The following is a 22,667-nucleotide window of genomic DNA, read 5'->3' on the forward strand; positions in this document are numbered from 1 at the left end:
GGCTGGAAAGATGGTTCAGTCGGTAATGCGCGTGCTGTGTGAGCATGAGAATCTGACCCTCAGCAGGCAGGTGAACACTCAGGCATGGCGGTGCCTCCTTGTAATCCCAGCACTGTGGCAGCAGAGATTGTGGACTTGCTAGCTGCGTGGTCTAGCTCAATGGGTAAGCCCCGGGTTCAGTGAGAGGTCCTGTCTCAGATTATAAGGTGAGCCAGGTGTGGCGGTGCACATCTTTGATCTGGTATTCCGGAGGCAGAGGCAGAGAGGCAGAGAGAGAGAGGCAGAGAGGCAGAGAGAGGCAGAGAGGCAGAGAGGCAGAGAGGCAGAGAGAGGCAGAGGCAGAGAGGCAGAGAGAGGCAGAGAGAGAGGCAGAGAGAGAGGCAGAGAGGCAGAGAGAGAGGCAGAGAGGCAGAGGCAGAGGCAGGTGGATCTCTAAATTTGAGGCCAGCCTGGTCTACAAAGGAAGTTCCAGGACAGCCAGGGCTACACAGAGAAACCCTGTTTCAAAAAAAAAAAAAAAAAAAAAAAGGAAAGTAAAACAAAAACAAAACCACGTAGTAAGTTCTAGGTCAGGCGGGGCTACACTGAGAGGCCTTGTCTGAAAACCAAAGAACTTCCCCCAAACAAAGCAAAACAGAGCAAACAATGCAGGTAAGGGGGACAGCTCTGGAGAACCAGGCCTGAGGTCACCTTTGGCTTGCATGCATGACAGTCCATTCATACATGGGAGCTCCACATTGGTAAATACCTTTGTTTGCTTAAAAGTTAGCAAAATTATTTCCTATGGAACAGAGAGAAGACTGAGGCTGCCTTTCTGTATGGTTGATTTTGAAATGGCATTTGGGATGTATTTTTTTTAATTTATTTTTTTATTGAAAATATATTGTTTCCATACAACAGATTTTGATTACAGTTTCCCCTACCCCAACTCTTTCTAGATATTCCTCCTACACCCTTTCTTTCTCTCTTTCATTAGAATACAAGCAGGCATAAAATAAAAACAAACCAGAATGTGACAAAACAAACAGAAAAAGTTCCAAAGAAAAGCTCAAGAGACATGTAAAGACACCGAGACACATACATCCATGTACACCGTGACCGGCCTGAGGATCACACACATGTCCATGCACACTGTGACCAGCCTGCAGGATAACACACATGTCCATGCACACCGTGACTGGCCTGCAGGATAACAGATACACATCCATGCACACCGTGACCAGCCTGCAGGATCACACACACATCCATGCACACCGTGACCAGCCTGCAGGATCACACACACATCCATGCACACCGTGACCAGCCTGCAGGATCACACACACATCCATGCACACCGTGACCAGCCTGCAGGATCACACACACATCCATGCACACTGTGACTGGCCTGCAGGATAACAGACACACATCCATGCACACCGTGACCAGCCTGCAGGATCACACACACGTCCATGCACACCGTGACCAGCCTGCAGGATAACACACACATCCATGCACACTGTGACCAGCCTGCAGGATCACACACACGTCCATGCACACTGTGACTGGCCTGCAGGATAACAGACACACATCCATGCACACCGTGACCAGCCTGCAGGATCACACACATATCCATGCACACCGTGACCAGCCTGCAGGATCACACACACATCCATGCACACCGTGACCAGCCTGCAGGATCACACACACATCCATGCACACCGTGACCAGCCTGCAGGATCACACACACATCCATGCACACTGTGACCGGCCTGCAGGATCACACACACGTCCATGCACACCGTGACCAGCCTGCAGGATCACATACACGTCCATGCACACCGTGACCAGCCTGCAGGATCACACACACATCCATGCACACTGTGACCAGCCTGCAGGATAACAGACACACACGTCCATGCACACTGTGACCAGCCTGCAGGATAACAGACACACATCCATGCACACTGTGACCAGCCTGCAGGATCACACACACGTCCATGCACACCGTGACCAGCCTGCAGGATAACACACACATCCATGCACACTGTGACCAGCCTGCAGGATCACACACACGTCCATGCACACTGTGACTGGCCTGCAGGATAACAGACACACATCCATGCACACCGTGACCAGCCTGCAGGATCACACACACGTCCATGCACACCGTGACCAGCCTGCAGGATAACACACACATCCATGCACACTGTGACCAGCCTGCAGGATCACACACACGTCCATGCACACTGTGACTGGCCTGCAGGATAACAGACACACATCCATGCACACCGTGACCAGCCTGCAGGATCACACACACGTCCATGCACACTGTGACTGGCCTGCAGGATAACAGACACACATCCATGCACACCGTGACCAGCCTGCAGGATCACACACACGTCCATGCACACCGTGACCAGGCTGCAGGATCACACACACGTCCATGCACACCGTGACCAGCCTGCAGGATAACAGACACACACGTCCATGCACACTGTGACCAGCCTGCAGGATAACAGACACACATCCATGCACACCGTGACCAGCCTGCAGGATAACAGACACACATCCATGCACACCGTGACGGGCCTGCAGGATAACGCTAATGTACAGCGTCGTGGGAGTAGCCAGCCACTCTGTAAAGATACTTTATTGTATTTCTTTTTCTTGGTGCTCAGTAATATACCAACACAGGAAGATAACTTTGTGCTGGTGTGTGTATATATACATATACATATACATATATACATATACATATATATTATTATATTTTTAATCTTATTTTATTTTTCTATGTTATGTGGTAGACAGGATTTTACCACATAATCCCATCTGGCTGCTCACTTGCAATCTGGTCTAATCTCAGCTAGGATTATAAATGTGCACCTTCACACCCAGCCTTGTTGAAAATTTCTAACCAAAGTATTTTTGCAAGATTTTATATTAAAAATATAAGAACAGCTTAAGCTTGGTGACATTGGACTAGAATTTCAACACTTAGAAGGCTGAGGCAGAGGAATTCCAAAGTTACAGGTTAGCCTGAACTGTATAGCAAAACCTTGTCTCCAAACAAACAGGCCTAGAGAGATCTCTTAGCTGGAAATAATACTGGCTGCAAAAGTGTGAAGGCCTGGGCTTGACTCTTAAGCACCTACTTACATAATAGCTGGGCCTTGTTCCCTGTGAGAACTCCAATCCTGAGTAACAGAGGCAGGAGCTCCCTGGAGCTCTCTGGCCAGCTGACCCAACTTCAGGTTCAGTGAGAGAGCCTGTGTCAAGACAATAATGTGAGAAATGACTGAGGAAGACATCAGGCAACCTTCTATAGCTCTCTCATGTATGTTTGTAGGGATGCACACCTACATACACACACATGTGCATATGCATATAACACATACATAGAAGTAGATATATAGAGAGACCCCAAAATGAAGTAGGACAACTGTTTTTTTGGGATTAATCAATATTTGATAAGTAGTTACAGATAAATGGTTATTATAGTCATAAATATTATTGTTAAAAGTTGGTATCTGTATAAAATGTCAAATTGAAGAGGCTCTAAGAGGGTTCCTTTCTTTGCATCACTTCATTGGCAATCACTTTAAAAATTCAGCTCAGTTGGGGTTGGAGGGCCTAGAGAGAAGGCTCAGTTAAGGGTGCTGGCTGCCCTTGTAGGTCCCAAGTTTGGTCCCCAGCACCTACACCGAGCCGCTCATAGCAACTGTAACTCCAGCTGCTGGCAAGCCAACAGTGACTTCTGCACCTTCACTCACATGTACCTACCCACAGAAAGGGAGATACACATGAATACACATCTCTTAAAGGAAATACAATTTTTTTTTAGTGATTGGGATGTGTACATAAAAAGAAATATGAGAATCTGTCTCTGTCGCTCATAGTTGGTGAGTTACTGAAATAACTTGGTCTATTTAGGATATTCTAAAATATATATTTTAATTACAAACTTTTATCACTAGATTGGATTGGAAATAAAGCTTTACATTATAAAATATAGTTTATATATGTAGTTATAAAGTAATAGGATATAGCTGTCTTTTGTAAAATCAGTTGGAGACTGTTTCTTTTCTCTTTAAGGCATACGTTCTTCATAAGTATTCTTACTGTGTCTGTTCCTAGCACGATGTAAAGAATCGTCGCACCTTCTTAAAGCGGACCAAGTATGAGGACCTGCGCCTGGAAGATCTATTTATAGGCAACAAAGTCAATGTGTTTTCTCGACAGCTGGTGTTGATTGACTATGGGGACCAATACACAGCCCGCCAGCTGGGCAGCAGGAAAGAGAAGTAAGAACAGTCGGGCCATCTTTTTCCATTGAAACCTTGCCTATGACTTTGGCCACTAACTTCTGATTTCCTCTCCTCGGTCATGTTTTCACAACATAGTTTTTCCAGCGACCTAATATAATTTTTATAACACTAAAAAATATTTTGGTACTGATTCTGGGATTGGTTCCTGATTAGAATAATGAAGCAATATCTGTAGTCTTAGGAGGTGACTGTTTGGATGGGTGGGTGGCAGAGATAAAGCTCTTACACATTCTATCTGTTTTTCATATTTGTCACTAAAACCTAAGACTATTTGAGCATAAGGTTTTCTTCCTAAGCATAAGCATGATGTTGGTATGAATCACGGTAACCCGGGAGACGGTGAAGTTAGTTCTGGCAAAACTGAAGGCTTTGTGGGTTTGTTCTGTCTTGATAAAAATGAATTGAATCGTTACCCCAATTAGATGAACTGGGGAGAAATGCTAATCAAAGGAGTGAGTATAGAGAAAGATCCAAAGGTGGGAAATCCTGTCTTAAGTTAGAACAACTATTTGCTATCCTGCTTGAGTAAGTTGGGGGCTAAAACTTATAAAAGTTTAATTACTAAAATAATGATCTGAATTATTATGGTGACGGTAGATATGCAGAAGAAGTAAGGAGTGTACATGATTAATAGAAATGGAGCAATGCATGCTGGGAAGCAGCTCAGTTGGTGCAGTGCTTGTCTAGCAAAGATGAAGCCCCGAAGGCCTGAGCCCTAGCCCTGTGTAAAACTGGAGGTGGTGGCCCGTTTCTGTCACGTTTCTGTCACGCCAGCACGTGGGAAGTGGGGGTAGAAAGATCAGAAGTTCAAGATCACATTAGTTTACAGAGGGAGTCTAAGGCCAGCTTGGGCTACATGTGACCCTGTCTCAAAAAAAATTAAATAATAATAACAAAGATCAAAGGCAGTTCAAGTTAAGAATGGAAGTTCTAGAAACTTCAGGTGAGATGATGATGAGAAGCTGCCTCAGGGCAATGCAGCAAAAGAGACAGGCAAGATAACAGAGAATAGACCCTGCTCCAAGAAGAGAGCGATTAGAACATCAGACATCACAAAGCAAGAAGTAGCTTGCTCCAGGGAATTTTATTCAGCTACAGAGAGTGCAATTCTAACAGCTGTAAGGAAGTGGGCAGACCTGGAGATCATTACATTAAGTGAAAGAAGCCAGATTACTGAAAGATAGCAAGTGGTTTTCTTTTTTTTTAAATATGTGGAATATAGATAGATGGATAGGTGGGTGGGTGGATTGATGGATGGATAGATAGATAGAGTATAGAAAGGGGACCATGGAGGGAAGAAGTTTAAAGAGAGTGGGGAGTTGGGGAGTGAGAAATTGTAATAAAATATACATGTCATAAAAGCTAACAGATTACTGGGTGAAGGGAAAGGGACTAACAAGAAGTGAGTCAGGATTAGGGAGGGCGGTGGGGTGTAAAAAATAGCAGACTATAACAAAAATATCACCATGAATCACATTATTTTATATACTAGCTAAAAATAAATTTTTAAAAGACAATTATGTCAACTATAATGTGTGGGCAAACAAAAAGGACAACCCAGTGGGACGGAGTGGGCAGTGCACTGCTCCACTAGGGCAGATCCCTGCAGGAGGACCTGGGGCAGGATGGGACAGAAGCCTCATCTGAAAGGGGACTGACAAGGTGGGACAGAGGAAGGAACTGGGTAAGCTCGGGATGTGAGCAGAGTTCAAGGAGGTACATTATGAAAATGGAACAGTGAAGCTCATTGCTCTGCGCAACCACTAAGATAAATTTAAATGCCAAAACCCAGAAATTCAGGACTGGATAGGACCTGGGGATGATTCTTCTTTCATTTCCGTGTCTTCTGCATCACTGAGCAAATCTCTTTACACATTGCAAGAGCAAGGTTAATTTCACCTCAGAGTTTTGCGGCCTCCATTCCGTGACTTTTTTGGCTCAATGCTTTGGGTCCCTGCAGTAGAACATATTATGAAGGATATTGAGTGGTGGAGGAAGCTGTTCACCTCAGGGCACAAAAGTGAAGGGTCTGCAGTCTTAATAGCCCTTCTAAGCTGTGACCTAAAGACCTCCCAGTAGCTGCACCACACACACACACACACACACACACACACACACACACTCTGCACACTCGCTCACACACATGCAGATACCCCCACATGTTCCTTTTTATTATTCTTTCCTTACTGTTTGACACCCTGATTTTCTTTAGTTTTGATTTAGAAAGAAACAGAACCAATTGGAGATGCAGCTAAAAAGCAAGCTTTAAAGAAAAACCAAAAACCAAAAACAAAAATGGACTTAATAATGATTCTCTTCTGAAAAATGATTTCCCTTGTTATGAAATGGCATTTTACTTTTCATTGTCCACATTTATGAGTTGCAGCTTTCTGAGAATAGATTAAATATGTTCGTAATGAAATTTTAATGGGATAGAGTATTTGAAAGATATTATCTCTACTTGTGTACTTATTGGTGTAGCACTTAACATTAAGGATAATTGTTGAAAGTTAAGACTGTATGCTTAAAAGTTCCAGAAACTACTTAGCTCAAAAAAAAAAAAAGTAGTAAAGCTATTTTAAGGCCTACTACAAAAATAGTTCAATGCTTAATTTCTGTACAGTAAGTAGCCCCTGTAGAATAGGGTATTTCTTTCTGCAACTTCCTTGACCTTTCCTTATTAATTTCCTTTCTAATTTTTGAGGTGGCTTGAAGCCCAGGGTAGAGATTAGTGCACAGGTAGTGAAGGGCCAAAGGTAGAATGATTGCCTCACCGGAAACGAGCAAAGAACAACTATAAAATTGGGAAAGCCCTGTAGTACTAGACTAAGAGGCATCTCCTGTTCTCATAAGATTGGCTGTGAAAAGTCAGTGACTGACTCTCTCTCTCTCTCTCTCTCTCTCTCTCTCTCTCTCTCTCTCATGCGTGTGTGTGCCAGAGGTTGACATTGGAATCTTCTATCACTCTCTGCCTTATTTATTCAGCCGTGTTTCCTCACTGAATCTGGAGTTCTCCAATTCAGCTAGACTGTCTGGCCACCAAGCACCAGGACACCAGGAATCCACCGCTTCCTCGCAGTTGCTAGGACTACAGACACACACCGCCATTGTTAGTGGCTTTTTAATAAGTGTTTCATTTTCCCCCTGAACCCAGCTAGCTCTCAAAGAATTGAGAATGAACTGATGTAGTTCTTTAACAAGCTTTAGGGGCACAAGAGCTGAGCAATGTTGCTCTATTTTAACCCTCTAAGCTAATCTGGCTGCCTCCCAGCCAAAATCTCCAAGAGACTTGCATGTTATGGCTTTCTCTGCTTAAGCTGTTTTCTTCTGCTGTCTCCTGGACTCCCGCGCCCCCTTGTCACATGGCAAATTCACACTTCCGCTCTCTCCTTCCCTCTCCTCTGGCAGGGAGGAAGTCCATCCCTATTCTCTCTTCCTGCTCAGCCATTGGCTAATCAGCTTCTTTATTGACCAATCAGGGAATAATTGGGGAGCAATGTTTACACAGCGTTGAGACTGGATAGTCTTAGAGCGAGGACTGGATATGGGGGCACAGAAGTCAGCATTTGAGTAAAACAAGGATAATCTTTACACAGTGCACAATAACATGTCTACAACCATGCTCAGTTTTTAGCGTGGGCTTCAAAACTCAGGCTTTCACACTTGTGTGATAAGCACGGTACCAACTGAGCCACATCTCCAGCCTCTATAACCCCTTTTATGAGTGGTAAATATCTATAGTTTTCATTCATGGTGGACAATGATATACGCCAGTGTCCTGGCTAGTTTTATATAAACTTGATATGAACTAGAGTCATCTGAGAGGGGGGCACTTCAGTTAAGAAGGCTCCTTATGATCCAGTTGTAGGCAAGACTAAAGCATTTCCTCAATTAGCGCTCCACGTGGGCGGGTCAAGCTCACTGTGAGTGGTGACACCCTGGGCTGATGAAAAACTGGCTGAGCAAGCCACGAGGAGCAGGCCAGTAAGCAGCACCCCTCCATGGCGTCTGCATTCGCTCCTGCCTCCAGGTTCCTGCCCTACTTGAGTTGATGTCCTGACTTCCTTTGATGGTGAACAGTGATATGGAAGTGAAAGCCAAAATCCCTTTCTTCCCCAACCGAGGCAACTCTTATAAAGGAAAACATTTAATTTGGTTGACTTACAGTTTCAGAGGCCTATTTAGTACATTATCACCATCATGGTAGGAAGCACAGCAGTGTCCAGGCAGACATAGTGCTGGAAAGGAGTTGAGAGTTCTATATCTTGTCGCCCATGCAGCAGAAGGTGACTGTACTCCACACTGGATGGAGCTTGAGCATAGAAGACCTCAAAGTCCACCCCCACAGTGACACACTTCCTCCAACAAGGCCATACATCCTAATAGTGTTCTTTCCACATGGGCCAAGCATTTGAACACATGAGCCTATGGTCCCCATACCTATTCAAACCACCACAGAGACTAATTTTTAAACCATATATACTTTAACGTAAATAAATATTTGAAGTATTGGGCCTTTGTAAATATCGTTCATATTAATGGATGTAGTAGTGTATAGTCCACTGACAAATTATTTCACCATTTTCTTTTCTGATTAATTTCTACCTATAAATGGATAGTAAATAATAGCAGCCATTTGGATGATTTGAATAAACTTCTGAGTTTAGGAATTTAACTGGATTTTATGTGTCCATTGCTCTGAAAAACAGTGTAAGTATTCCAAGTTGCATTTAAGGTGGTATCTGTACTTAAAAGTTGTTTAAAGATGTCTTTATGGGGACAAGGAGAAAGACCTAAATCTCTCTTGAATGTTTAAGTACATCCAAATAATTACACATTTGTTTAACACAGCTATTCCTCATTGACACAGCTGTCTGTGGGCCCTCACTTCTTCGGTTTAATTCCAGGAGATTCCGTTCTCTTCTGTGTTGCACCTGCGTGTTTCTGTCCACGTTACATTCCACCCCAGCTGCAAAACCATATGTCCATCTATTTCCTGAACGTTTCCACCTGTATTCTCCACAGGTTTTTAACAATTAACAAATTCAAGATGGAGTTCTGTTTTACTGAATAACCTATTTCTCAGCCTCCAACACACTCGCAGATGTAGGTGGTTCAGGGCTCCCTGAATCCCATCTTCATTATAATCCCACATCCAGATAGGGGTCACGTGTTATCAACTTACCTTCCCCAGCAACTTCTTCATTTATCAGCTTGCCATCATTTTTGATCTTTTCATTTTATCTAGTCTCCATTTCTCCTCTAGATTATTGTTTCAAAACTTACAGTGCCAGGATCTGAAGTATTTATAGGTTTATAGGTCCTTATCTCTTCTTTGGCATCTCTTCTGCTTCTTCCTTATGTTGGTGCACACACACACACTCTCTCTCATATTATCTTTATGTAGTGATTATTGTGAGTATGTCTGTGGGAGAACTGCAGAACTGCATAAATGTACAAGATGGATGTACCGTGTGCTTGTGCAGGATTACTTGAGAGGCAGAATAAACTTACTTAGCTCCTGGGGAGAAACCGTTTGCTTCTGTCTGTTTCCTAGAGGAGTGGGCAGTCTGTGTTAGCATTATCCAAGTTCAAAGCTTTTTCTAGGGCTGATAAGTTGGCTCAGTGGGTAAAGGTGCCAGCTGCCAAGTCTTATGACTTAGACTTGATTCCTGGGACCCAAATGATAAAAGGAAAGAACTTAGCCTCTCATACTGTCCTCTGATCTCCAAATGTATGTCATGATGTGCTTGCACATGCAGTACACGCACCACACACACACACAACTTAAAACTGCAGTTAAACATTCTTTTTTGGTTCTGCATCTATGATGTGAACATGTGCCTTCTGGCTTATCCTGAAGTTGTAAAATTTGGTCCCAAATTATTTTAGGGTTGATCATCTGTTAAAATCTATTTCCTCCTCTAGTACTGCAGAGCTTATTAAAATTCAGTTTGCCAGAGGCCATGTTAGCAAGTCAAAAGCAACTTTTATTCTCAACTTTCCTGAGACTCCGTATTTTAGATTTTCTTGATAGCTGTTTACTGTCTAGTCAACTCATTTCTACCTTAAAATGTTTATCTTAAAGGTGCTTGGCATGGGAGGACATGTCTGTAAATCTAACACTCAGGAGGGTTGAAACTTCAAGGTTAGAGCAAGAGTCCTTCCTTGCCTCTTTCCTTCCTTCCTCCCTTTATCTGTCCGTGTCTCTCTCCCTTCCTCCCTTCCCTTCCCTTCAGTAAGTATTACCCATGTTTTAAAAAGAGTTTTTAGTAGAAGGACTGTAGTCCTTCATCCGTGAAGTGAGCACATACTTTATGCTTGCAAAGAGAACATAAGAGAGATCACAGATCGTTGTTTAAAGTGGATTGTTATATCCTTAGAAGGAACACGAATACATTTTGAAACATTTTCCTAAATGAGCATGTTTACTCCTTGAGGTCTACTGCACAGGATTGACACAGCCCCTGCACAGGGTCCACACTGTTGTCTAGGATGCTGTTTTATGGCAGACTACTAGTTGTTGTCTCACAGACAAGGTTGCTGCAGTTTTGCTTAGAACCTGAAGCTTTTGAGAGATGTTCGTCTGCATGGCTCTGGGGGGATTGTTACTTCCCAGAAATCTGCATCCTGTCTGCGTTGGTGGAATGCAAGGCTGACCAATCTGTTTCTCACTGTCTGTTGAGAGGTTAATTTAACATATTGGTTTTCACATTGTTTTCTCTTGACTCTGCTCCCAGATGCGCAGAATGCTTGTTTCAGTGCAAGCAAGGAGGGGGCTGCAGGAGCCAGGTGGACTGAGTGCAGGCTCGGGTGGTGCCGTGGAGGAAAGCAGGCCTCATGTTTAAAGGCTGTCGTGGCGTTTGACGCTCACATGTACTGTTGGGCGAGAGAACGTCTGGGTCTTGTGTTTTAACCTGGCCATGAGTAGAGACACAGGAGAAGAATTTATAAGTACTTATGGGGTCATTGCTGAACTGAAAACATGGCATGCATGAGTTTTAGTTACTGGAGAACAAACACTGAGTTCCTAGTATATTTAATGCAATTTCTTGCAGATTAGTTCTCTAAGTAAAAATAGCCTATAATATATAGACATTTTAAACACCTGCATTTTCTAATTTGGGTATTTAGAACAGTCACAGACACACACACACACACGCAGGCATACACACATCACTTTAGGGCTGATGAGATAGCTTAACAGGTCAAGGCACCTGCCACTGAGACAGAGGACTGAGTTGTATCCCTGACATCCACATTATAGAAGAGGGCTGTCTTTCACAAATTGTCTTTTAGCCTCTGTTCACAGGCTTTAGAATGCTCATACCCACCCCACTCCATACATATATATATATGGAGTGGGGTTTTCATATATATATATATATATATATATATATATATATATATATGAAAATTAAGAAACTGTAATAAAAATTAAAAATAAAAATAAGTTGTGTCTCTGCCTCCACCACTTCCTCTTATTTTACTATATTTTATTTTATTTATTCATTTATTTATTTTTGTTTTTTGTTTTTTTTGTTTTTTTCAAGACAGGGTTTCTCTGTGTAGCTCTGGCTGTCCTGGAACTCACTTTGTAGACCAGGCTGGCCTTGAACTCAGAAATCGGTCTGCCTCTGCCTCCCAGGTGCTGGGATTAAAGGCGTGTGCCACCACCGCCCGGCTTGTATTTTATTTTATTATAGATAGAATCTTGCTATCTGTTCTTGGCTGGCCTGGAACTCTCAATGTAGACCAGGCTGGCCTCAAACTCACAAGAGGGAACTACCTCTTCTGCCCTCTGGGTGCTGGAATTAAATAAATGGTGTGCCACCATACCTAGCCTCTTGCTTTTTAAAAATAAGGTTTAGCTAATTTTTATTTCTTTTGAAAAATTGTGCTCTTACTTTATGTAAGTTTGAGCGATATCCTCTTTAACACACTCCCCTATATTCTTAGTTTGTATGTTAATGGTCTGATAAGTTTGCAAAAGAGATGACTGCTTGGACTCATAAATAAAAATTATGGTACTGCTTTCATTTTCAAATACATTCTTTATTGCTTTACAGAACTTTAGCCCTGATCAAACCAGATGCAGTGTCAAAGGCCGGAGAAATCATTGAGATGATAAACAAAAGTGGATTTACTATAACCAAACTCCGAATGATGACTCTGACAAGGTAATTAACACGTCTCTCATTTTCAGTTATATAATGTCATTTATATTTCCCATCAGTCTTTAAATAAACAAAAGCAAAAACCAAATGAACAAAAAGCCCATAGAACAACAACAACAAATTCTTTCACTAATGGCAAATATAGAACATGATGGTGACGAAAGCAAGACAATAGCTAATCGGCTAAACCCATCGCTTTCATAACAGCCATTCTTGACTCAACCTCTTCTATGTAAGAGTGTACTGTGTGAAGGTAATAGAGGGTGTGAGCATCTAATGCTTTCTATTTGTTCTGGTTGCCATAGGGACAAGTTTAGAGATGTTTACTCACATTATACCCATCCTAATGTGGTGCCAGGATGCCTGTGTACTTCTCCAAAAAGCAGTAGGATCCAACTGAATTAAGAGATTTCTTAAAGGGTTTGATGAGAAGAGGACTTACCCTAGGAAGGCTTTTCTATCACAAAATAACTGTGATCCAGGATAAAGGGGAATGGTAGCCAACAGTCACAAGGCCAAGCAAAGGACAGAGAAGTGTGTCTGCCTTCCTTCAGTGCCAGTGTCTGACTCAAGGAAGGACAGAAATAAATGAAGTGACACAGCACATATCAACATTTGGTCAATGATAGACTGGTATACGGTGGTAGTCTTACAGCGTTCCACTGGAGATGAGAATTCTTTATCACCTAGTGACATCATAGCTGTCATGTCAGACAATGTTAGCACTGTTTAAAGATGCTGGTGTAAAGAATAAATGAAGCATCTAGTAGTAGGAAAGTAGAGCAGAGGATGCAATAGTTAATAACAAATTACTTGTGCCACTATTGACCAGTCCAATCTTGCTCAGGTCCAGTGTAGGCATCCACAGCAGCTGAGTTCATGACCACTATGGCTGTGTCGAGCCCAGCGAATCATTACATTTCACAGTCTTTCTCCCAATCTTCTACCTCTTATACTCTTTCCACCCTTGCTTCTATGAGCATCCCTGAGCCTTAGAGGGGATGGTATACATTTCTAGTTTAAGACTTAGCACTCAGCATTAGGGCTGAGCGGTCCTTAGGGCTGAGTGCCTAACTGTCTCCTTGTCTCGGTACCTTGAGCATCCTCAATCTTTGCATCGATCTCTGTTCACTGGGAAGAGGCTTACATGAGTAAGGTTCTTTTTTTTTTTTTAAATATATTTTATTACATATTTTCCTCAATTACATTTCCAATGCTATCCCAAAAGTCCCCCATACCCTCCCTCCTCTCCCCCATTTCCCTACCCACCCATTCCCATTTTTTATTTATTTATTTATTTATTTATTTATTTTTTTTGGCCTTGGCGTTCCCCTGTACTGGGGCATATAAAGTTTGTGTGTCCAATGGGCCTCTCTTTCCAGTGATGGCCGACCAGGCCATCTTTTGATACATATGCAGCTAGAGACAAGAGCTCCGGGGTACTGGTTAGTTCATAATGTTGTACCACCTATAGGGTTGCAGGTCCCTTTAGCTCCTTGGGTACTTTCTCCAGCTCCTCCATTGAGAGCCCTGTGATCCATCCAATAGCTGACTGTGAGCATCCACTTCTGTGTTTGCTAGGCCCCGGCATAGTCTCACAAGAGACAGCTATATCAGGGTCCTTTCAGCAAAATCTTGCTAGTGTATGCAATGGTGTCAGCGTTTGGAAGCTGATTATGGGATGGATCCCTGGGTATGGCAGTCTCTAGATGGTCCATCCTTTCGTCACAGCTCCAATCTTTGTTTCTGTAACTCCTTCCATGAATATTTTGTTCCCAATTCTAAGAAGGGGTACAGTGACCCCACTTTGGTCTTCATTCTTCTTGAGTTTCATGTGTTTAGCAGATTGTATTATATATCTTGGGTATCCTAAGTTTTGGGCTAATATCCACTTATCAGTGAGTACATATTGTGTGAGTTCCTTTGTGATTGTGTTACCTCACTCAGGATGATGCCCTCCAGGTTCATCCATTTGCCTAGGAATTTCATAAATTCATTCTTTTTAATAGCTGAGTAGTACTCCATTGTGTAAATATACCACATTTTCTGTATCCATTCCTCTGTTGAGGGGCATCTGGGTTCTTTCCAGCTTCTGGCTATTATAAATAAGGCTGCTATGAACATAGTGGAGCATGTGTCCTTCTTACCGGTTGGAACATCTTCTGGATATATGCCCAGGAGAGGTATTGCTGGATCCTCCGGTAGTTCTATGTCCAATTTTCTAAGGAACCGCCAGACTGATTTCCAGAGTAGTTGTACAAGCTTGCAATCCCACCAACAATGGAGGAATGTTCCTCTTTCTCCACATCCTTACCAGTATCTGCTGTCATCTGAATTTTTGATCTTAGCCATTCTGACTGGTGTGAGGTGGAATCTCAGGGTTGTTTTGATTTGCATTTCCCTAATGCATTTCCCTAATGTTGAACATTTTTTCAGGTGCTTCTCAGCCATTCGGTATTCCTCAGGTGAGAATTCTTTGTTCAGTTCTGAGCCCCATTTTTTTAATGGGGTTATTTGATTATCTGGAGTCCACCTTCTTGGGTTCTTTATATATATTGGATATTAGTCCCCTATCTGATTTAGGATAGGTAAACATCCTTTCCCAATCTGTTGGTGGTCTTTTTGTCTTATTGACAGTGTCTTTTGCCTTGCAGAAGCTTTGCAGTTTCATGAGGTCGCATTTATCGATTCTTGATCTTACTGTGCAAGCCATTGCTGTTCTGTTCAGGAGTTTTTGCCCTGTGCCCATATCTTCAAGGCTTTTCCCCACTTTCTCCTCTGTAAGTTTCAGTGTCTCTGGTTTTATGTGAAGTTCCTTGATCCACTTAGATTTGACCTTAGTACAAGGAGATAGGAATGGATCGATTCGCATTCTTCTACATGATAACAACCAGTTGTGCCAGCACCATTTGTTGAAAATGCTGTCTTTCTTCCACTGGATGGTTTTAGCTCCCTTGTTGAAGATCAAGTGACCGTAGCTGTGTGGGTTCATTTCTGGGTCTTCAATTCTATTCCATTGGTCTACTTGTCTGTCACTGTACCAGTACCATGCAGTTTTTAATCACAATTGCTCTGTAGTAAAGCTTTAGGTCAGGCATGGTGATTCCTCCAGCGGTTCTTTTATTCTTGAGAAGAGTTTTTGCTATCCTAGGTTTTTTGTTATTCCAGATGAATTTGCAGATTGCTCTTTCTAATTCGTTGAAGAATTGAGTTGGAATTCTGATGGGGATTGCATTGAATCTGTAGATTGCTTTTGGCAAGATAGCCATCTTTACAATGTTGATCCTGCCAATCCATGAGCATGGGAGATCTTTCCATCTTTTGAGATCTTCTTTAATTTCTTTCTTCAGAGACTTGAAGTTTTTATCATACAGATCTTTCACTTCCTTAGTTAGATTCACGCCAAGATATTTTATATTATTTGTGACTATTGAGAAGGGTGTTGTTTCCCTAATTTCTTTCTCAGCCTGTTTATTCTTTGTGTAGAGAAAGGCCATTGATTTGTTTGAGTTAATTTTATATCCAGCTACTTCACCGAAGCTGTTTATCAGGTTTAGGAGTTCTCTGGTGGAATTTTTAGGGTCACTTATATATACTATCATATCATCTGCAAAAAGTGATATTTTGACTTCATCTTTTCCCATTTGTATCCCCTTGATCTCCTTTTGTTGTCGAATTGCTCTGGCTAGGACTTCAAGTACAATGTTGAATAGGTATGGAGAAAGTGGACAGCCTTGTCTAGTCCCTGATTTTAGAGGGATTGCTTCAAGCTTCTCACCATTTACTTTGATGTTGGCTACTGGTTTGCTGTAGATTGCTTTTATCATGGTTAGGTATGGGCCTTGGATTCCTCATCTTTCCAAGACTTTTATCATGAATGGGTGTTGGATCTTGTTGAATGCTTTTTCCGCATCTAACGAGATGATCATGTGGTTTTTGTCTTTGAGTTTGTTTATATAATGGATTACGTTGATGGATTTCTTTATATTAAACCATCCCTGCATCCCTGGAATAAAACCTACTTGGTCAGGATGGATGATTGCTTTAATGTGTTCTTGGATTCGGTTAGCAAGAATTTTATTGAGGATTTTTGCATCTATATTCATAAGGGAAATTGGTCTGAAGTTCTCTATCTTTGTTGGATCTTTCTGTGGTTTAGGTATCAGAGTAATTGTGGCTTCATAGAATGAGTTGGGTAGAGTTCCTTGTACTTCAATTTTGTGGAATAGTTTGTGCAGAACTGGAATTAGATCTTCTTTGAAGGTCTGATAGAACTCTGCACTAAACCCATCTGGTTCTGGGCTTTTTTTGACTGGGAGACTACTAATGACTGCTTCTATTTCTTTAGGGGATATGGGACTGTTTGATCGTTAACTTGATCCTGATTTAACTTTGGTACCTGGTATCTGTCTAGAAATTTGTCCATTTCATCCAGGTTTTCCAGTTTTGTTGAGTATAGCCTTTTGTAGAAGGATCTGATGGTGTTTTGGATTTCTTCAGGATCTGTTGTTATGTCTCCCTTTTCATTTCTGATTTTGTTAATTAGGATGTTGTCCCTGTGCCCTCTAGTGAGTCTAGCTAAGGGTTTATCTATCTTGTTGATTTTCTCAAAGAACCAACTCCGAGTTTGGTTAATTCTTTGAATAGTTCTTCTTGTTTCCACTTGGTTGATTTCACCCCTGAGTTTGATTATTTCCTGCCGTCTACTCCTCTTGGGTGAATTTTCTTATTTTTTTTTTCTAGAGCTTTTAGATGTGTTGTCAAGCTGCTAGTGTGTGCTTTCTCCAGTTTCTTTTTGTAGGCACTCAGAGCTATGAGTTTCCCTCTTAGAAATGCTTTTATTGTGTCCCATAAGTTTGGGTATGTTGTGGCTTCATTTTCATTAAATTCTAAAAAGTCTTTAATTTCTTTCTTTATTCCTTCCTTGACCAAGGTATCATTGAGAAGAGTGTTGTTCAGTTTCCATGGGAATGTTGGCTTTCCATTATTTATGTTGTTATTGAAGATCATTCTTAGTCCATGGTGGTCTGATAGGATGCATGGGACAATTTCAATATTTTTGTATCTGTTGAGGCCTGTTTTGTGACCAATTATATGGTCAATTTTGGAGAAGGTCCCATGAGGTGCTGAGAAAAAGGTATATCCTTTTGTTTTAGGATAAAATGTTCTGTAGATATCTGTTAAGTCCATTTGTCTCATAACTTCTGTTAGTTTCACTGTGTCCCTGTTTAGTTTCTGTTTCCACGATCTGTCCATTGATGAAAGTGGTATGTTGAAGTCGCCCACTATTATTGTGTGAGGTGCAATGTGTGCTTTGAGCTTTACTAACGTGTCTTTAATGAATGTGACTGCCCTTGCATTTGGAGCATAGATATTCAGAATTGAGAGTTCCTCTTGGAGGATTTTACCTTTGATGAGTATGAAGTGTCCCTCCTTGTCTTTTTTGATAACTTTCGGTTGGAAGTTGATTTTATTCGATATTAGAATGGCTACTCCAGCTTCTTTCTTCAGGCCATTTGCTTGGAAAATTGTTTTCCAGCCTTTTACTCTGAGGTAGTATCTGTCTTTTCCCCTAAGATGGGTTTCCTGTAAGCAGCAAAATGTTGGGTTCTGTTTGTGTAGCCAGTCTGTTAGTCTATATTTTTTATTGGGGAATTGAGTCCATATATATTAAGAGATATTAAGGAAAAGTAATTGTTGCTTCCTTTTATTTTTGTTGTTAGAGTTGGCATTCTGTTCTTGTGGCTGTCTTCTTTTTGGTTTGTTGAGGGATTACTTTCTTGCTTTTTCTAGGGCATGATTTCCTTCCTTGTATTGGTTTTTTTCTTTTATTATCCTTTAAAGGGCAGGATTCGTGGAAAGATAATGTGTGAATTTGGTTTTGTCGTGGAATACTTTGGTTTCTCCATCTATGGTAATTGAGAGTTTGGCCGGGTATAGTAGCCTGGGCTGGCATTTGTGTTCTCTTAGTGTCTGTAGAACATCTGTCCAGGCTCTTCTGGCTTTCATAGTCTCTGGTGAAAAGTCTGGTGTAATTCTGATAGGCCTGCCTTTATATGTTACTTGACCTTTCTCCCTTGCTTCTTTTAATATTCTATCTTTATTTAGTGCATTTGTTGTTCTGATTATTATGTGTCGGGAGGAATTTCTTTTCTGGTCCAGTCTATTTGGAGTTCTGTAGGCTTCTTGTATGTTCATGGGCATCTCTTTCTTTAGTTTTGGGAAGTTTTCTTCTATTATTTTGTTGAAGATATTTGCTGGCCCTTTAAGTTGAAAATCTTCCATCTCATCAACTCCTAATATCCGTAGGTTTGGTCTTCTCATTGTGTCCTGGATTTCCTGGATGTTTTGAGTTAGGATCCTTTTGCGTTTTGTATTTTCTTTGATTGTTGTGCCGAAGTTCTCTATGGAATCTTCTGCACCTGAGATTCTCTCTTCCATCTCTTGTATTCTGTTGCTGATGCTCGAATCTATGGTTCCAGATTTCTTTCCTAGGGTTTCTATCTCCAGCGTTGCCTCACTTTGGATTTTCTTTATTGTGTCTACTTCCCTTTTTAGGTCTAATATAGTTTTGTTCATTTCCATCACCTGTTTGGATTTGTTTTCCTGTTTTTCTTTGAGGACTTCTACCTGTTTGGTTGTGTTTTCCTGTTTTTCTTTAAGGACTTGTAACTCTTTAGCAATGTTCTCCTGTATTTCTTTAAGTGAGTTATTAAAGTCCTTCTTGATATCCTCTACCATCATCATGTGATATGCTTTTAAATCTGGGTCTAGTTTTCTAGTGTGTTGGTGTGCCCAGGACTAGGTGGGGTGGGAGTGCTGCGTTCTGATGATGGTGAGTGGTCTTGATTTCTGTTAGTAGGATTCTTGTGTTTGCCTTTCGACATCTGGTAATCTCTGGGGCTGTGCAGAATACACTGGGCGGGGTCCCAGAACCAAGATGTCTGTTGCTGATGCTCAGGCAAAGCGCTCTCTCTCCGCTCAGACCCCTTTCCACTGGCTGGAAGGTGGCCGGATGTCAGGGGCCTGTTCAGAATACACTCGGCGGGGTCCGGATGCACAGGCAAAGCGTTCCTGGGCCAGTCGGATCCCTAACCACTGGCCAGAAAAGTGGCCAGCTGTCTGGGGCCCGAAATGGGGGCTGCCTTAGAAGCTCTGTGGCTCCCCCCTGTCCCAGAAGCTTTTAGCTTCTGTATTCCGTACTCTCACCTGTGCAGAATACACTCGGCAAACCAGGATGTCTGCTGCCGATGCTCAGGCTAGGCGCTCCCTCTCCGCTCAGACCCCTTTCCTCCGGCCGGAAGGTGGCTGGAAGTCTGTGGCCTGTGCAGAATACACCCGGCAGGGTCCCGGAACCAAGATGTCTGCTGCCGATGCTCAGGCAAAGCGTATGAGTAAGGTTTTTGAGAGCAGCATTTGTCTTAGGTACAAACAGTTGCATAGAAGACAGTTTGACACCATGTCAATTTAGGTAAAGAACAGCAGTAGGTTTCCCACAATGGTCTATGGCCTCCCTAGCCATGGATAAGCTCTTAAAAGTATTGTATACAAAATTATTTTTCAAGTCTAAAAGGTTGTGGGGTTTTTGCTAGTGAACACTTAGTTTATTTGCAATTTTAAAAAATAGTTGAAAGGCTGAAGAGATAGTTTAGCAGAGAAAAGCACTGGTTGTTCTTCCAGAGGACCCCAGTTCTGTTCCCAGTACCCACAAGGTGGTAGATAACCATCTGTAACTAGGGGATCTGGCACCCTCCTCTGGAGACAGCAGGTACTGCATGCATGTGCTAAAGAGCCGTGCAGGCTAAACCCTCTACATTTAAAATACATTAACATTTAAAAGATTAGTTGGTGTTTATATATACTTGTTACATAATATAAAATCTTTTCAATCCAGTAAGAAAGCTGCACAGTTAGGATTTTGGTGGGGGAGAAGAAAGCTTTTATTAGATCTTTAAGCTTACCAGTTTAGATTATAGTATCTTTTTATTGTCTGTATAGATACTTTTAGTGGAAATGTAGATTTTAATATGTATAATTTGTGAAGCAATTAAAATACAAATATGTAGATCTTTTCCTTGAAGATATCTAGCTAAGAACTAAGCAACAACTAAAGTTAAAAACTGGAGGGCTTGGGAGGTCGCTCAAGAGTAGAGTCCCCCCTAGCATGGGTGAGGTCCGAGGTTTATCCCAGCAAATGACAAAAATAAAATAAGCTGGAGCCTAAATTTGAAAGCTTAAAATTAATTCTAATTTTTGAATTAGAAGCTGTTCATTTTTTATGTAGCTTGTTTAGACTTTAAGTAACAAACACTCTTTCTGATCTGATATCTAACATTGTATTAACAATACAATGAGATGCTAGTAGAATGGAAGACAGGTGAAGTGTAATAAGAAAAGTAAAAATATCCTCTTACTTTAATTTTATATCTTTCCATATGTAGGATCATTACTTGGGATATGCTATTTAGTGGAAAAAACATTAATTAGTTTATATATAGATCATGTGTGTGTGTGTTTTATGAATATGAGCTAAAATATTTTCATAAATTTTAACTATTTGTATTTTTATTACCTTATAGGAAAGAAGCAGCGGACTTTCACGTAGACCATCACTCAAGGCCTTTTTATAAGTAGGTACTTAGCTTGGGGACTAAAAGTGTTTTCTTTATACTTTTAATAGATAAGACTTTTTATATCCACCACTCAATACTTGAACCTTTAATCAGAAACAAATGGGTGACCTATTTGTTTTAAAAAACATCTCTTTTATATCTCATTGAATTAAAAGACCATGCTTGTAATTATATTTTATGTTGGCATTTTGTTGTGCTTTTAAGGCCTTTATTTTTGTATGGACAAAGCAATAGTCACAAAACTAAATAAGGATATGTGTTTTGTTTCATTGGCAATGACTAATCATATATGTTAGAAACTGAAATCTATTCTAAGAATTTGGATGTAATTAAAGTGAAATGTGCATACTCACTGTCATGGACAAAGGAATGACAAATTCTAATAAAGACAATGAAATATTAGCCAATCTGCTACAGTAGACATTTTATTTGATATCATACATAGAAGAATAACTTTTAAAAAAGAATATTTATAATAAAATTATTGTATATCATATCTTATGAACTACCATATATTATAAAATGTTCCTAAACTTTGTTATCGTTATCATATACATTTGTTTGGCAATTATTCTTTGTTTTAGATTCTTTGTATGTCTTTATAATACTAAATCACAGCTCATAGTTTAATATTGTCTATATAATTCATATGCAGAAAGTTTTAATGAATAAATTAGCTGGTTCTGTGGCACTGAGACTTAACAAATGACTAGCTACAGAAACTGGAAGTCGGTCATGATCAATATCTTCTCAGTAGCCCACCATTCCCTTATTCCCTTAGTTGTCACATGCCACATTAGAGAATTCTGTGTTAATTGGATACTAGATTAGATTGTTTGAGATTGGATCTTATTTTATGGCTTAGATTTTGACATGTGGATAATATTGATAATTAAATTCCCTCCTTCCTTCCTTCCTTCCTTCCTTCCTTCCTTCCTTCCTTCCTTTCTTCCTTTCTTCTTTCCTTCGTTCTCTTTTCTTCTTTTTGTTTGGTTTTGGTTTTGGCTGCTAAAGCCTAGCAGAAGTTTGAGGAGGTCTTGTCCTCTTAGCACCGTGGCTGTAGATACTTCCTTCTACATGTTAGTTCTTGGAAATGCTCTTCTAAGTGAACTGCAGAGATTAGTGAAGGGTTCAGAAGCTTGTATTCCATGCAGCCCTAAGGCAGTAGGCATGGAAAGGCCTGTACACTGTCTTCCTTTCTCTGAGAAGGCCCTGTCCTCTCTCTCCTTTAGAAGGTAAGAGGCAGGACGTCACTTATTTCGAGTTAAATTTGTCATTGCATCGAGTGCACATGAAGAAATAGAAAAAGAAAATGAAGTGTCAGTTTTCATTTCCAGGGAACTGGGACTCAGATATAAACTTCAATAAAACCCTGTGTGTCTGGTCCATCCCTTAGATATCATTACCCAGGGCAGGTTTCCTCGTAATGAAGGCCTGTTTTTGAAGGCCTGTTGCCATTCTTTTTCTTTATCACGTTGAGTTAGAGTTGTCACTCTCTGCATTGCAGTAGTTACACACTACAGAATTAAATAAGTCCTTCTTGAGAATGT

General features: G+C 41.1%; 1 protein-coding gene across 6 annotated transcripts in view; it reads left to right on the forward strand.

Annotated features, from left to right (window-relative positions):
• The window catches only part of Nme7 (NME/NM23 family member 7), a 134,414-nt gene that overhangs the window by 20,925 nt on the left and 90,822 nt on the right, over positions 1-22,667 (forward strand). For all 6 annotated transcript variants that reach the window (XM_029483015.2, XM_021157201.3, XM_021157206.3 and 3 more), the window contains 3 exons: positions 4,117-4,283; positions 12,377-12,487; positions 21,064-21,114. In XM_029483015.2, the coding sequence (XP_029338875.1) occupies positions 4,117-4,283; positions 12,377-12,487; positions 21,064-21,114 (329 nt within the window). The remainder of the gene's footprint in view (positions 1-4,116; positions 4,284-12,376; positions 12,488-21,063; positions 21,115-22,667) is intronic.

The sequence above is a fragment of the Mus caroli genome, unplaced genomic scaffold, assembly GCF_978045245.1.
Source record: "Mus caroli unplaced genomic scaffold, Mus_caroli_1 scaffold_1, whole genome shotgun sequence".
Classification (NCBI taxonomy): domain Eukaryota; kingdom Metazoa; phylum Chordata; class Mammalia; order Rodentia; family Muridae; genus Mus; species Mus caroli.